General features: G+C 48.1%; 1 protein-coding gene across 4 annotated transcripts in view; it reads left to right on the top strand.

The window, feature by feature from the left end:
* parp2 (poly (ADP-ribose) polymerase 2) overlaps window positions 1–17,503 on the top strand; it is a 59,797-nt gene that overhangs the window by 34,434 nt on the left and 7,860 nt on the right. For 2 of the 4 annotated variants that reach the window (XM_068014439.1, XM_068014441.1), the window contains exons 12-17: window positions 3,370–3,523; window positions 5,532–5,670; window positions 8,387–8,450; window positions 12,414–12,548; window positions 13,578–13,705; window positions 16,358–16,457. In XM_068014439.1, the coding sequence (XP_067870540.1) occupies window positions 3,370–3,523; window positions 5,532–5,670; window positions 8,387–8,450; window positions 12,414–12,548; window positions 13,578–13,705; window positions 16,358–16,457 (720 nt within the window). The remainder of the gene's footprint in view (window positions 1–3,369; window positions 3,524–5,531; window positions 5,671–8,386; window positions 8,451–12,413; window positions 12,549–13,577; window positions 13,706–16,357; window positions 16,458–17,503) is intronic. The other 2 variants (XM_068014440.1, XM_068014442.1) reach the window with 1 other exon arrangement.

The following is a 17,503-nucleotide window of genomic DNA, read 5'->3' as shown; positions in this document are numbered from 1 at the left end:
CCTGCAGGGGAAGTTCAGGAAGTTTGGTAGTAAGTTAAAAAATCGGACCTCTAGGGTTGTAATCTCGGGATTACTAGTGAATAAGGCCAGTAAGACAGAGAGGAAGAGCAGGCAGGGAGATGTTGCTGAGCACAGCGGGACTGGTGGTCTGAAGTGCATTTGTTTCAATGTGAGAAGTATAACAGGAAAGGCAGATGAACTTAGAGCTTGGATTAGTACTTGGAACTATGATGTTGATGCTATTACAGAGTCTTGGTTGAGGGAAGGACAGGATTGGCAGATAAATGTTCTGGGATTTAGATGCTTCAGGCAGATAGAGGGGGATGTGAAAGGGGTGGGGGAGTTACATTACTGGTTAAGGAGAATATCACAGCTGTACTGCGGGAGGACACCTCGGAGGGCTCATGCAGCGAGGCAATATGGGTAGAGCTCAGGAATAGGAAAGGTGCAGTCACAGTGTTGGGGGTTTACTACAGGCCTCCCAACAGCCAGTGGGAGATAGAGGAGCAGATATGGAGACAGATGTTTGAAAGATGTAAAAGCAACAGGTTGTTGTGGTGGGTGATTTTAACTTCCCCTATATTGACTGGGACTCACTTAGTGCCAGGGGCTTGGATGGGGCAGAATTTGTAAGGAGCATCCAGGAGGGCTTCTTGAAACAATATATAGATAGTCCAACTGGGGAAGGGGTGTACTGGAGCTGGTATTGGGGAATGAGTCCAGCCCGGTGGTCGAAGTTTCAGCAGGGGACTGTTTTGGGAACAGTGACCATAATTCCATAAGTTTTAAGGTACTTAAAGGATAAGGATAAGAGTAGTCCTCGGGTGAAGGTGCTAAATTGGGGGAAGGCTAATTATAACAATATTAGGCAGCAACTGAAGAATTTAGATTGGGGGCGGCTGTTTGAGGGTAAATAAACATCTGACATGTGGGAATCTTTCAAACGTCAGTTGATTAGAATCCAGGACCAGCATGTTCCTGTGAGGCTGAAGGATAAGTTTGGCAAGTTTCGGGAACCTTGGATAATGTGGGATATTGTGAGCCTCGTCAAAAAGAAAAAGGAAGCATACGTAAGGGCTGGAAGGCTGGGAACAGGCGAAGCCCTTGAGGAATATAAAGACAGTAGGAAGGAACTTAAGCAAGGAGTCAGGAGGGCGAAAAGGGGTCATGAAAAGTCATTGGCAAACAGGATTAAGGAGAATCCCAAGGCTTTTTATATGTATATAAAGAGCAAGAGGGTAGCCAGGGAAAGGGTTGGCCCACTCAAGGATGAGGAATGGGCGAGGTACTAAATGAGTACTTTGCATCAGTATTCACCAAAGAGAAGGACTTGGTGGATGATGAGTCTAGGGAAGGGAGTGTAGATAGTCTGGGTCATGTCGATATCTAAAAGGAGGTGGTGTTGGGCGTCTTGAAAAACATTAAGGTAGATATGTCTCCAGGGCCTGATGGGATCTACCCCAGAATACTGAGGGAGGCAAGGGAGGAAATTGCTGGGGCCTTGACAGAAATCTTTGTATCCTCATTGGCTACAGGTGAGGTCCCAGAGGACTGGAGAATAGCTAATGTTGTTCCTTTGTTTAAGAAGGGTAGCAAGGATAATCCAGGAAATTATAGGCTGGTGAGCCTTACGTCAGTGGTAGGGAAATTATGAGAGAGGATTCTTCAGGACAGGATTTACTCCCATTTGGCAACAAATGAACTTATTAGCGAGAGACAGCATGGTTTTGTGAAGGGGAGGTTGTGTCTCACTAATTTGATTGAGTTTTTTGAGGAAGTGACGAAGATGATTGATGAAGGAAGGGCAGTGGATGTTGTCTAAATGGACTTCAGTAAAGCCTTTGACAAGGTCCCTCATGGCAGACTGGTACAAAAGGTGAAGTCACATGGGATCAGAGGTGAGCTGGCAAGATGGATACAGAATTGGCTCGATCATAGAAGACAGAGGGTATCAGTGGAAGGGTGCTTTTCTGAATGGAGGAATGTGACTAGTGGAGGTGGTGGAAGCAGGTATGATAGCGATGTTTAAGACGCATCTTGACAAATACATGAATAGGATGGGGATAGAGGGACACGGACCCCGGAAATGCAGAAGGTTTTAGTTTAGACAGGCATCATGATCGGCGCAGGCTTGGAAGGCCGAATGGCCTTTTCCGGTGCTGTACTGTTCTTTGTTCTTTGTCTGTGTGTGGGCGGGGGGGGGGGGGGGGTGGGGGGGGAGGGGCTAAGGTAAAAAGGGAACTTTAATATTTCAATCTGTGTGTTTATGCTTTGCTGCATTACTGGTTAAGACATGTTTTATAATAAATTGATAATTTTGTTTATTAAAACAACCTGGTTGGTGTGTTTTATTCTGGGAAAAATAAAGCATATTATTGACCATATCGGTAAAATTTAAATATTTGTTGTGACCTGTGGAGAAGTGGGACTAGAATAAACCGTGCACTCCTCCTACCTCAGTCGTAACAATATAAAGTAAGTGATTTAAAAATGTATGACTTTAAAAGCAGGGCTATTTTGCATGTCTGTGCCCTGGTCTAATTATTCCCCCATCTTCTGATACGCGTTTTGCCTTGATTCTGTAGTTGTTGAGACACAGGGGATTGACTGATAGTTCTCCTTTCGTTTGTGAAGGCCCCCCCCCCCCCCCAGTCAAAGTTTGGAGCCATTCCACACAGTGCTCACGGCACTCAGCACTGAGAGTTACAGTGTCTGCGATAGGAGTCCACTGAAAATTCGGAATGCTCAGCGCTGATGGATCTGGAATGTGAAACTTGAAGTCCATTCAGACCTCGGGGCTCTCAGTGCTGGGAGATCTGGAACTGGCAACTGGATATCGATACAGCCCCCAGGGTGACCGGCGCCAGTGGGTCTGCAGCTGGGAACTAGAAAACCATTAAAGTCCGAGGTTACTGGGGACCAGCAGTTCCAGGATTTGAAATCAGGGCCCTAGATTCAACTCCCCGGGCGGGAATGGGAGTAGGCAGCCTCGGCCTATTTTAGCAGCCTGGCCTTATGAGCAAACAGCTTTCCTCCCCAACGGGACCCCAACCAGATGGGAACGGAAAGTGAGTAGGCCAAGTCTCCCCGGCTCCATTTTAATTGCTCCCCCTCCCGCCCTGTCCCTGGATTTGACTGAGAGAGGAGGTGTGGTGGGGGGGGGGGGGGGTGGGGTGTGTGGGGGGGAGGAGGATGGGACTTTCATTCGACCCCCAGTAATCCATGTTCAGTACTGCCTGTGGAAAAAGGCAATGCTTACATTGACTGTGTTGTGCCAATCTACTTTGTAAGTCTGTTGTGTTCACCCCATGTCCCAGTGTCAGTTTGCTTGCATTGACTGACTATCTGTTCGCTGTCTCTGTGTTCTAGGAGGGTGGGAAGGTTGCAGAAGCGGCCAAAGCCCCCAAGGTGGAGTCGAAGCTGGACCGTCGAGTCCAGGAGCTGATCGAGCTGATCTGTAACATACAGGCAATGGAGGAGATGGTGATTCAGCTGAAATATGACACCAAGAAGGCTCCACTAGGTAGGGACAATGACTTGGAATTCAACATATTATGTAGATGGAGGTGTGTGGACAATGATTTTGCTTGGATGCTGAAACACTGTGTTCTTTGCGGTTCTTTGCATCTGTGGACAGAACCCCTTCCCATTCACTCCCATTGTCCACAATTCCAATGGACACAAACCCTTTCCCATTCATTCCCATTGTCCAAAATCCCAATGGACCCAAACCCCTTCCCATTCACTCCCATTGTCCACAATTCCAATGGACACAAACCCTTTCCCATTCATTCCCATTGTCCAAAATCCCAATGGACCCAAACCCCTTCCCATTCACTCCCATTGTCCACAATTCCAATGGACACAAACCCTTTCCCATTCATTCCCATTGTCCAAAATCCCAATGGACCCAAACCCCTTCCCATTCACTCCCATTGTCCACAATTCCAATGGACACAAACCCTTTCCCATTCACTCCCATTGTACACAATCCCAATGGACACAAACCCTTTCCCATTCATTCCCATTGTCCAAAATCCCAATGGACCCAAACCCGTTCCCATTCACTCCCATTGTCCACAATCCCAATGGACCCAAACCCCTTCCCATTCACTCCCATTGTCCACAATTCCAATGGACACAAACCCTTTCCCATTCATTCCCATTGTCCAAAATCCCAATGGACCCAAACCCCTTCCCATTCACTCCCATTGTCCAAAATCCCAATGGACCCAAACCCCTTCCCATTCACTCCCATTGTCCACAATTCCAATGGACACAAACCCGTTCCCATTCATTCCTATTGTCCAAAATCCCAATGGACCCAAACCCTTTCCCATTCACTCCCATTGTCCAAAATCCCAATGGACCCAAACCCGTTCCCATTCACTCCCATTGTCCACAATCCCAATGGACTCAAACCCCTTCCCATTCACTCCCATTGTCCACAATTCCAATGGACACAAACCCCTTCCCATTCACTCCCATTGTCCAAAATCCCAATGGACCCAAACCCCTTCCCATTCATTCCCATTGTCCACAATCCCAATGGACTCAAACCCCTTCCCATTCACTCCCATTGTCCACAATTCCAATGGACACAAACCCCTTCCCATTCACTCCCATTGTCCACAATTCCAATGGACACAAACCCCTTCCCATTCACTCCCATTGTCCACAATTCCAATGGACCCAAACCCCTTCCCATTCACTCCCATTGTCCACAATTCCAATGGACACAAACCCCTTCCCATTCATTCCCATTGTCCACAATCCCAATGGACTCAAACCCCTTCCCATTCACTCCCATTGTCCACAATTCCAATGGACACAAACCCCTTCCCATTCACTCCCATTGTCCACAATTCCAATGGACCCAAACCCCTTCCCATTCATTCCCATTGTCCACAATCCCAATGGACCCAAACCCTTATTGGGCAGGTTTTTACAGATGTCAAGTGACCAATTGTGGCTAGACTGAACTTGCATTTACATAACCCCTGTCGCATCCTCAGGACATCCCAAAGCACTTTACAGCCAATGAAATATTCCTTTTTGGAATTGTAGTCACTGTTGTAATGTAGGAAACGCAGCAGCCAGTTTTTGCACAGCAAGCTCCCACAAACAGCAGTGTAATAATGGCCAGATAATTTTGTTTTTAAGTGCTGGTGTCTGAGGGGTAAACAGGAACTCTCCTGTTCTTCGAGTGGTCCTGGGATCTTTTATGTCCACCTGAGAGGGCAGACGGCGCCTTGGTTTAAATTCACGTTTGAAAGATGGCGTGTCTGACATTACAGCGCTCCCTCGGTACTGTAGTGTCAGATTAGATCTTGTGCTGAAGTCTGTGGAGTGGGGACCCGATCGGCAGCCTTGTGGCTCAGAGGCGAGAGAGAGTGAGACATACTGATCCATGGCGGACAGCGGTAAAGTTCCCGTGGGTGGTGATCCTGAGATCTGGCTTTGACTGGTAAGGATCGAAGCTAATGTCGATTAAGATTCGATCTCTGTCTATCCGTCATTCCTCTGTACAGGTAAGCTGACCACTGCTCAGATCAAAGCTGGCTACCTCTCCCTTCAGAAGATTGAGGACTGTATGAACCGGAACGTGACTGGGAAGGCTCTGGTGGAGGCTTGTAATGAGTTTTACACCAGGATACCACACGACTTCGGGTAAGAGGTTTTACTGCTGGGCAGTCGGCAGTGGATATTCTGCGAGTTATTCCGCAAGTCATTGGGTGCAAACACTTTCGTAGAAATTCAGCATGAAAAGAAATCCTCGCATTTATTTATTGTTAGGACCGAGGCAGGAGGAGTGCACTATTTATCCTCGTTCCATTTCTCCGCAGGTCACGTCATATATTTAAATTTTCCCACTTACCAATACGATCAATCATAGACTCTATTTTTCCCAGAATAAAAGACACCAACCAGGTTTCTTTAATAAACAATAAGATTATCAGTTTATTATAAAGCAAGTCTTAACCAGTAATGAAGTAAAGCATACACACACACAGATGGAATATTAAAACTCCTTTATTTTTCTTTATCTTAGCCCCCCTCACGTACACACACACCGGTTAACCGGAAAAAATAAAAGGGATTTTTGTTTAGCGCTTTTTGTTTGATTTTTGTTACAAAGAAAACAGGAAGAAAAAAACCACTTGGGCTGAATACTTGCTCATACTTGAAGAAAAAAAAGAGATGATATGGAACGATGTTTTGGTTTGGCGTCTCAAATGTGTCTAGATGGCTGTCACTCGGATCTTCCTCGAACAGTTCTTTCCAGGTGATTTTGAAGATCAGTTTGGGTAGGCTTTCCAAGAAGTGCAGCTACAGAGTCTTCAGATAGGACTTGCAGCAGAAATTCAGCAACAAGGGTTATCAGTTCCCACACATTCGATGCGCAGGCTTTCTTCAAAACAGGAGGAAATAGGAATCTGACACACTAGAAATGCAGGGTTTCTTTTCGAAGGAGAGAGAGGCGAGCTGGGTCTCTTTTTGGCAAGCACGTACTCGTTGGCTTTTGTAACAATTCAAATTGAAACAAAAACATTTCAGAAGTCAAGCCCCCTGACCTCTAAATCTTGACCTGCCACTTCTTTGTAAACATCACCCCAAGTCAAAAGCAACCCCTGCTGGGTGTTTATCCACAGACAGGTGCCTTCCAGTAAGATCTTGTTTACAAGCCAGATCCAGGAACCTTCTGGTGACTTCTTTTAAAAAGAAAACACACAAATTTCAGCATCTCTTCAAGATTCCAGATGAATCAGTGTCCATAATTCAACATTAAGTCCTTAAAACATATTTTACAAACAATAGATGCACTTCCGTAGCATTATACAATGCCCTTCCTGATTTCAAGGTATCCCAAAGCACTTTACAATCAATGAAGCACTTTTTGGAGTGTAGTCATTGCTGTGATGCAGAAAACACAGCAGCCAATTTGTGCACAGCAAGCTCCCACGTACAGCAATGTGATAATGGCAGGATCATTTTTCTTTTACTGATTTTGGTTAAGGAATAAATATTGGCCCTAGGTCACCGGGGAGAACTCCCCCTGCATAGTGACTCTGTGATCTTTCACCTCCACCTGAGAGGGCAGACGGGGCCCTCGGTTTAATGTCTTATCCGAAAGACGGCACCTGTGACAGTGCAGCGCTCCCTCGGTACTGGCCCTGGGAGTGTCGGACCTGGATTTCTGTGCTCAGGTCTCTGAGTGAGACTTGAACGACACAACCTTCTGACACAGAAGCAAAGAGTCCTACCATCTCCACCATGGCTGACACACAATAATAACTATTAATATCACTAATTGAACACATACATTGCTGACTACTGTTGCCAGTGGGCATCAGTGGGGAAGATTCGGCTGGTTGGAGTCATACCTAGCGCAAAGGAAGATGATTGTGGTTGTTGGAGGTCAATCATCTGAGCTCCAGGACATCACCGCAGGAGTTCCTCAGGGTAGTGTCCTAGGCCCAACCATCTTCAGCTGCTTCATCAATGACCTTCCTTCAGTCATAAGGTCAGAAGTGGGGATGTTCACTGATGATTGCACAATGTTCAGCACCATTCATGACTCCTCAGATACTGAAGCAGTCCATGTAGAAATGCAGCAAGATCTGGATAATATCCAGGCTTGGGCTGATAAGTGGCAAATAACATTTGTGCCACACAAGTGCCAGGCAATGACCATCTCCAACAAGAGAGAATCTAACCATCTCCCCTTGACATTCAGTGGCATGACCATCGCTGAATTCCCCACTATCAACATCTTAGGGGCTACCATTGATCAGAAACTGAACTGGAGTAGCCATATAAATATCGTGGATACAAGATCAGGTCAGAGCCTGGGAATCCTACAGCGAGTAACTCACCTCCTGACTCCCCAAAGCCTGTCCACCATCTGCAAGGCACAAGTCAAGAGTGTGATGGAATACTCCCCACTTGCCTGGATGGGTGCAGCTCCAACAACACTCAAGAAGCTCAACACCATCCAGAACAAAGCAGCCCGCTTGATTGGCACCCCATCCACAAATATTCACTCCCTCCACCACCGACGCACAGTGGCAGCAGTGTGTACCATCTACAAGATGCGCTGCAGCAAATCACCAAAGCTCCTTCGACAGCAGCTTCCAAACCCGCAACCTTTACCACCTAGAAGGACAAGGGCAACAGATGTATGGGAACACCACCACCTGCAAGTTCCCCGTCAAGCCACACACCATCCTGACTTGGAACTATATTGCCGTTCCTTCACTGTCACTGGATCAAGATCCTGGAACTCTCTTCCTAACAGCACTGTGGGTGTACCTACCCCACATGGACTGCAGCAGTTCAATTTCTCTGTTCACATAATTAACGCATTCTTCGTCCTTCTTCAAAGGCTGAAGACACCTCCCTTGATTCGAACCAAGAAGGAACTGCAGGAGAAAGTGGGACTTCTGGAGGTAACTTTCACCCCTTGAGTTATTCAGTGACCTGTCCCGCTCCCTTATTTTTTTTATTTGTTTGCGGCATGTGGGTGTCGCAGGCTAGGCCAGCATTTATTACCCAAGCCAACAACATGCTGCTTGTGCTGTAACTGATTGTGCCTTGGAGAGAGGATGGTGGGGGTGAGAAATAGGAAGCTAAACACAGGAAAGCGAACAAGTCAGAGGGAATACAGCGGAAGTAAGTTTCAAGGGAGTAAGACCAGGGTGGAAGGCCTCTACTTTAATGCCAGGAGTATTGCAAGTAAAACGTATGAGTTAAGGGCAATGATTGACACGTGGAATTGTGATATAATAGCCATCACGGAGACATGGTTGAGGGAGGGGCAGGATTGGCAACTCAATATCCTGGGATATAGAATCTTCAGGCGAGACAGAGGAGGGGGTAAAAGAGGAGGGGGCATTGCAATGTTAGTTAAGGAGTCAGTTACTGCAGTAAGGAGAGATGATTTCTTGGAGGGGGCATCAACTGAAGCTTTATGGATAGAGTTTAGGAATAAAAAAGGGACAGCCACATTGCTAGGTGTTTATTATAGACCCCCAGATAGTCAGCGGGAAATTGAAGAGCAAATATGTGCGCAATTTGCAGAGGTGTGTAAAAATAATAGGGTAATTGTATTAGGTGATTTCAACTTTCCCAACATTAATTGGGATAGTCATCATGTTATGGGCTTAGATGGAGTGGAGTTCTTAAAATGTATACAGGAGAACTTTTTAGCTCAATATGTAGAAGATCCAGCCGGGGAGGGTGCAGTGCTGGACCTAATTCTGGGGAATGAAGCCGGACAGGTGGTTGATGTGTTGGTGGGGGAGCATTTTGGTGATAGTGACCATAACATGGTACAATTTAAGCTTGTTATGGAGAAAAAAATAGACAAGTTGCAAAAAAAGGTTTTGGATTGGGGGAGAGCGAATTTTAGTAAAGTAAGGCAGGACCTGGCCAAGGTAGACTGGAAAGAGTTACTTGTCGGGAAATCTATAGAAGACGGGGGGTGGGGGGCGGGGGGCATTCAAAAAGGAAATGTGGAGGGTACAGGCCCAACATGTTCCCTCTATGGTAATAGGTAGGAGTAACAAGCCCAGAGAACCATGGATGACCAGAAACATTCAGGGTATGATGAGAAGGAAAAGAGAGGCTTTTAGCAAATACAAGGAGAGCAAATCAACGGAAGCATTAATGGAGTACAGAAAGTGTAGGATGGAGCTTAAGAAAGCAATTAGGAGAGAAAAGAGGGGATATGAGAAAGCTCTGGCTGGTAAAAGTAGGGAAAATCCCAAGATATTCTATAAGTATATCAATGGGAAGAGGATAACCAGGGAAAGAGTAGGACCCATTAGGGACCAAGGGGGAAATCTGTGGGTGGAGCCAGAGGACATTGGTAGGGTGTTGAACGAATACTTCACATCTGTCTTCACACAAGAGAATGAGGATGTCGATATGGAACTCAAACAGAGAGACTGTGAGGTTCTTGAGAAAATTGTCATAGGGAGTGACAAGGTATTGGAGATTTTGGAAGGCTTAAAAGTGGACAAATCTCCAGGTCCGGACGATTTGTGTCCCAGGATGCTGTGGGAGGTGAGGGTGGAGATTGCAGGGGCTCTGACCCTAATTTTTAATTCCTCTCTGGCCACGGGGGAGATGCCAGAGGACTGGAGAACAGCTAATGTGATCCCACTATTTAAGAAAGGTTTTAGAGATAAGCCAGGTAACTACAGACCAGTGAGTCTCACGTCAGGGATAGGGAAACTATTGAAGAAAATTCTGAAGGAGAGAATCTATCTCCACTTGGAGAGGCAAAATTTGATTAGGAATAGTTAGCATGGCTTTGTCAGAGGGAGGTCATGCCCAACAAATTTGATTGAATTTTTTGAGCATGTGACCAGGTGTGTAGATGAGGGTAGTGCAGTTGATGTAGTTTACATGGATTTCAGATAAGCCTTTGACAAGGTCCCACATGGGAGACTTATCAAGAAAGCAAATGCACATGGGATACAGGGTAACTTGATAAGGTGGATTCAAAATTGGCATAGCTGTAGGAGACAGAGAGTGATGACTGACGGCTGTTTTAGTGACTGGAAGCCAGTGTCCAGTGGCGTACCACAGGGATCTGTGCTGGGTCCCCTATTGTTTGTCATTTATATAAATGACATAGATGACTATGTGGGGGGTAGGATCAGTAAGTTTGTGGATGACACAAAGATTGGCCGAGTGGTCAACAGTGAGGTAGAGTGTCTTAGGTTACAGGAAGATATAGACGGGATGGTCAAATGGGCAGAAAGGTGGCAGATGGAATTTAACGCTGAAAAGTGTGAGGTGATACACTTTGGAAGGAGTAATGTGACACGGGAGTATTCAATGAATGGCCTGACACTGGGAAGTTCCGAGGAACAAAGGGACCTGGGCGTGTTTGTCCATCGATCTCTGAAGGCAGAAGGGCAGGATAATAGGGTGGTAAAAAAGGCATATGGGACACTTGCCTTTATCAATCGAGGCATAGATTACAAAAGCAGGGAGGTCATGTTGGAGTTGTATAGAACTTTGGTAAGGCCACAGCTGGAGTACTGTGTGCAATTCTGGTCACCATATTATAGGAAGGATGTGATTGCACTGGAGGGGGTGCAGAGGCGATTCACCAGGATGGTGCCTGGGATGGAACATTTAAGCTCTGAAGAGAGGTTGGATAGGCTTGGGTTGTTTTCACTGGAGCAGAGAAGACTGAGGGGCTGACCTGATTGAGGTGTACAAGATTATGAGGGTCATGGACAGGGTGGATAGGGAGCAGCTGTTCCCCTTAGTTGAAGGGTCAGTTACGCGGGGTCACAAGTTTAAGGTGAGGGGCAGGAGGTTTAAGGGGGATTTGAGGAAGAACTTTTTTACCCAGAGGGTGGTGACGGTCTGGAATGCCCTGCCTGGGAGGGTGGTAGATGCAGGTTGCTTCACATCCTTGAAAAAGTACCTGGATGAGCACTTGGCACGTCATAACATTCAAGGCTATGGGCCAAGTGCTGGCAAATGGGATTAGGCAGACAGGTCAGGTGTTTTAATGCATCGGTGCAGACTCGATGGGCCGAAGGGCCTCTTCTGCACTGTATAATTCTGTGAAGGACGATTAGCCGTCCCTGTTGTGGTGCCCGCTGAACAGATTCACACTTGAAACATTCACCTGTCCCCCAGTACTCTGACCTATTCAAAGTACCGCGACTCTCTCTCTCTCTCCCTCTCTGTCTGTCGCAGTCTATGTGTGTGTGTCTGTCTGGCTCTCTCTGTCTTTGTATGTGCCACTCTCTCTCTGGCGCTCTCTGTCTGGCTGTCTCCCTCACTCTGACTCTCTCTGGCTCTCTCTGTCTCTCTCTCTCTCTCTCTCTCTCTCTCTCTCTCTCTCTGTCTCCCCTTTCTCTCTCTCTCTCTCTCTCTGTCTCTCTCTGTCCCTCTCTCTCTGTCTCTCTCTGGCTCTCTCTCTCTCTCTGTCTCCCTCTCTGTCTTCCTCTCTCTCTCTCTCTCTCTCTCTCTCTCTCTGCCTCTCTCTCTGCCTCTCTCTCTGCCTCTCTCTCTCTCTCTCTCTCTCTGTCTTCCTCTCTCTCTCTCTCTCTCTCTCTCTCTCTCTCTCTCTCTGCCTCTCTCTTCCTCTCTCTCTGCCTCTCTCTCTGCCTCTCTCTCTGCCTCTCTCTCTCTCTCTCTCTCTCTCTGTCTCTCTCTCTCTCTCTGCCTCTCTGCCTCTCTCTCTCTCGCTGCCTCTCTCTCTCTCTCTCGCTGCCTCTCTCTCTCTCTCCCTTTGGTGGAGTGCTTTCTCTCTCACACACTCTCCACATGGGGCTTTCACCCCCCCCTTGCCCGCCTCCCCTCCCCCTTTCCCCCCCCCCCTTTCCCTCCTCCCCACTTTGCTGAGAACAGTTCTGGAGTGACCCCTGTATATGTTTCAGGCTCTGAGCGACATTGAGATTGCCATCAAAGTGGTGAAATCAGAGCTGGGGAGCACAGAGAATCCACTGGACAAACAATATCGTTCACTACACTGCAGTCTGCAGCCCCTGGAGCAAAACACATCGGAATTCAAGGTCAGCAGCTCCCAACTTTCCTGGCTGCTCCTCAAGGATACATAACCACAGCCCTGGGCGGGATAGACGTGGTGGGTGAGGGGTGTCGAGGTCAGAGACACAACACTCCCCAACATCAAACACTCCCAGGACAGGTACAGCACGGGGGTTAGATACAGAGTAAAGCTCCCTCTACACTGTCCCCATCAAACACTCCCAGGACAGGTACAGCACGGGGGTTAGATACAGAGTAAAGCTCCCTCTACACTGTCCCCATCAAACACTCCCACGACAGGTACAGCACGGGGGTTAGATACAGAGTAAAGCTCCCTCTACACTGTCCCCATCAAACACTCCCAGGAGAGGTACAGCACGGGGGTTAGATACAGAGTAAAGCTCCCTCTACACCGTCCCCATCAAACACTCCCAGGACAGGTACAGCACGGGGGTTAGATACAGAGTAAAGCTCCCTCTACACTGTCCCCATCAAACACTCCCACGACAGGTACAGCACGGGGGTTAGATACAGAGTAAAGCTCCCTCTACACTGTCCCCATCAAACACTCCCACGACAGGTACAGCACGGGGGTTAGATACAGAGTAAAGCTCCCTCTACACTGTCCCCATCAAACACACCCAGGAGAGGTACAGTACGGGGTTTGATACAGAATAAAGTTCTGAGGAGTGTAGAATGTTCTATATCATTTAAGATGCCCAAAAGCCACAACGTAATGGAAGAAAAATGTCTCCCAAGCCAAAAAAAAACGGGGTTAGATACAGAGTAAACTCACCATATTACTTGTAATTAGACCTGGAATATGGATCAGTGGACCTGACTCGTCTTTCAGTTGTCCCATCCTATTGAGATCAGGAAATCCCCAGGTTCCACCCCCTCGGTCTGACTGAATGAGCTGATGACAGCTGGGGAGGGCATTGTTGGGTCTGCAATAGTTAAAGAGTCCCCCTTAGGGAGGCGGACGGGACAGGCAAAATCAGCAGCCGCTTAAGTCACTGTTTGTCCTTGTTTTCCCCCTTGTTCATCTTGCCCAGGTCATCGAGAAATACCTCCAGTCCACTCATGCCTCCACTCACAATGACTACACCATGAAGCTGCTGGAGGTCTTTGACGTGGAGAAGGAGGGAGAGAAGGACCAGTTCCGCACAGACCTGGGCAACAGGTGAGAAGCATGCCAGGGTGGGGCCCATATACACTGACTGGTGTCTCTCTGTCCCCTCTGTCAGGGAGATATCTGTACACTGACTGGTGTCTCTCAGTCCACTCTCTCAGGGTGATATCTGTACACTGACTGGTGTCTCTCAGTCTCCTCTCTCTGAGGGTGATATCTGTACACTGACTGGTGTCTCTCAGTCTCCTCTCTCTCGGGGTGATATCTGTACACTGACTGGTGTCTCTCAGTCTCCTCTCTCTCGGGGTGATATCTGTACACTGACTGGTGTCTCTCAGTCCCTCTCTCCCAGGGAGATATCTGTACACTGACTGGTGTCTCTCAGTCCCCTCTCTCAGGGTGATATCTGTACACTGACTGGTGTCTCTCAGTCCCCTCTCTCAGGGAGATATCTGTACACTGACTGGTGTCTCTCAGTCCCCTCTCTCAGGGAGATATCTGTACACTGACTGGTGTCTCTCAGTCTCCTCTCTCTGAGGGTGATATCTGTACACTGACTGGTGTCTCTCAGTCTCCTCTCTCTCGGGGTGATATCTGTACACTGACTGGTGTCTCTCAGTCCCTCTCTCCCAGGGAGATATCTGTACACTGACTGGTGTCTCTCAGTCCCCTCTCTCAGGGAGATATCTGTACACTGACTGGTGTCTCTCAGTCTACTCTCTCTGAGGATGATATATGTACACTTACTGGTGTTTCTCAGTCACTCTCTCTCAGGGTGATATCTGTACACTGACTGGTGTCTCTCAGTCTCCTCTCTCTCGGGGTGATATCTGTACACTGACTGGTGTCTCTCAGTCACTCTCTCTCAGGGTGATATCTGTACACTGACTGGTGTCTTTCAGTCCCTCTCTCTCAGGGTGATATCTGTACACTGACTGGTGTCTCTCAGTCTCCTCTCTCTCAGGGTGATATCTGCACACTGACTAGTGTCTTTCAGTCCCTCTCTCTCGGAGATATCTGTACACTGACTGGTGTCTTTCAGTCTCCTCTCTCTCAGGGTGATATCTGTACACTGACTGGTGTCTTTCAGTCCCTCTCTCTCAGGGTGATATCTGTACACTGACTGGTGTCTCTCAGTCTCCTCTCTCTCAGGGTGATATCTGTATACTGACTGGTGTCTCTCAGTCTCCTCTCTCTCAGGGTGATATCTGTACACTGACTGGTGTCTTTCAGTCCCTCTCTCTCAGGGTGATATCTGTACACTGACTGGTGTCTCTCAGTCCCCTCTCTCTCAGGGTGATATCTGTACACTGACTGGTGTCTCTCAGTCCCCTCTCTCTCAGGGTGATATCTGTACACTGACTGGTGTCTCTCAGTCCCCTCTCTCTCAGGGAGATATCTGTACACTGACTGGTGTCTCTCAGTCACTTTCTCTCAGGGTGATATCTGTACACTGACTGGTGTCTCTCAGTCCCTCTCTCTCAGGGTGATATCTGTACACTGACTGGTCTCTCTCAGTCCCCTCTCTCTCAGGGAGATATCTGTACACTGACTGGTGTCTCTCAGTCACTTTCTCTCAGGGTGATATCTGTACACTGACTGGTGTCTCTCAGTCACTCTCTCTCAGGGTGATATCTGTACACTGACTGGTGTCTCTCAATCCCTCTCTCTCAGGGTGATATCTGTACACTGACTGGTGTCTCTCAGTCCCTCTCTCTCAGGGTGATATCTGTACACTGACTGGTGTCTCTCAGTCCCCTCTCTCTCAGGGTGATATCTGTACACTGACTGGTGTCTCTCAGTCCCTCTCTCTCAGGGTGATATCTGTACACTGACTGGTGTCTCTCAGTCCCCTCTCTCTCAGGGTGATATCTGTACACTGACTGGTGTCTCTCAGTCCCCTCTCTCTCAGGGTGATATCTGTACACTGACTGGTGTCTCTCAGTCCCCTCTCTCTCAGGGTGATAACTCTGCAGTAACCGGCTGACCTCCTGTGGAACATTGTGTTCAAAATGTGACAGAGAGCATGTATGACACTGGAAGTGCGTGCTGTGCATCAGACTGTCTTTTATGTTTAGTTAAAGTGATGTGGTATGGCACACGTGGAGTCATTCCCAAGTCTATTCTTCAGATGAAGTGCTGTTAGCGTGTGGGGGAATGGAGCCCGAAATTCAGTCCTGACTTTTAAATCGTGCTGTAATTGATGTGTTGAAAATCGCATCTGCTCGCACGCCCCGTCAGTCCTGACACGGTGATGCCACCCTCTGCCGTTATGAGCTGCAGGAATACGAGCTGCCGTTTCCCAGACTGACTGGCGCGATTTTAAAGCTGCTCGGCCCAGATGTCTCCCTTTCTGGGACAAGCTGCCTTTAAACGAATTGGGTGTCGCTGGAATCGGGAAATGGAAGGTGCTGCCAGGAGTGAGTTCTGAAACCAGCTAATTGTCCTGATTCACGGCAGGCTGTGGGTAGGAGTTGGGAAGTGGGTGCTGGGGAGGAGGCGGGACCGGGCGATGAGATGAACACGTCCAAGAGAAAATGGAAGTGGTCAGAATGTGGGCTCGGTGACAGAGTCGCGTTGAGGCTCCCCTCAGCTTCCTCCTGCTCCCGCGTTTGGGATGGATTCTATTGTCCGTTGTCAGGTTTCCCTCTGTGCATTCCCCCTTGTGTTCAGCCCTGCTCCCTCTGTTCGTCTCTCTCTTAGGCAGCTGCTCTGGCATGGCTCCCGACTCTCCAACTGGGTGAGCATTCTGAATCAGGGGCTGCGGATTGCCCCTCCCGAGGCTCCGGTCACTGGATACATGGTAAGTGAATGCCGCCATAGGGGAGCAGGACTTCTCACCATACAGGCACTGTTAGAGCAGGAATTCTTCACACCGGGACTGAATACACTCAGTGTTAAAGGAACGTTCACACGCACACCACACACCGTACACTCACACACACCGGGACTGACTACACTCACTGTTAAAGGAGCGTTCACACACGCACACACTGCACACACACACACACACACTGCACACACACACACACACACATCGGGACTGACTACACTCACTGTTAAAGGAGCGTTCACACACGCACACACTGCACACACACACACACTGCACACACACACTGCACACACACACACTATACACACACACATTGGGACTGACTACACTCACTGTTAAAGGAGCGTTCACACACGCACACACTGCACACACACACACACTGCACACACACACACACACTATACACACACACATTGGGACTGACTACACTCACTGTTAAAGGAACGTTCACACGCACACCACACACCGTACACTCACACACACCGGGACTGACTACACTCACTGTTAAAGGAGCGTTCACACACGCACACACTGCACACACACACACACTGCACACACACACACACACTATACACACACACATCGGGACTGACTACACTCACTGTTAAAGGAACGTTCGCACACGCACACACTGCACACACACACACACTGCACACACTGCGCGCACACACACTGCACACACACTATACACACACACTATACACACACACTATACACACACACTATACACACACACTGCACACACACTATACACACACACATCGGGACTGACTACACTCACTGTTAAAGGAACGTTCACACGCACACACTACACGCACACACACACATCGGGACTGACTACACTCACTGTTAAAGGAACGTTCACACGCACACACTACACGCACACACTACACGCACACACTACACACTACACACTACACACACACACACACACACACACAGGGACTGACTACACTCACTGTTAAAGGAACGTTCACACGCACATTGCATGCACTCACTCACTCACTCACTCACTC

Source organism: Heterodontus francisci, chromosome 34 (assembly GCF_036365525.1).
Source record: "Heterodontus francisci isolate sHetFra1 chromosome 34, sHetFra1.hap1, whole genome shotgun sequence".
NCBI lineage: Eukaryota > Metazoa > Chordata > Chondrichthyes > Heterodontiformes > Heterodontidae > Heterodontus > Heterodontus francisci.
Note: the sequence above shows the minus strand (reverse complement) of the source record. Positions and strands in the feature narration are given on the sequence as shown.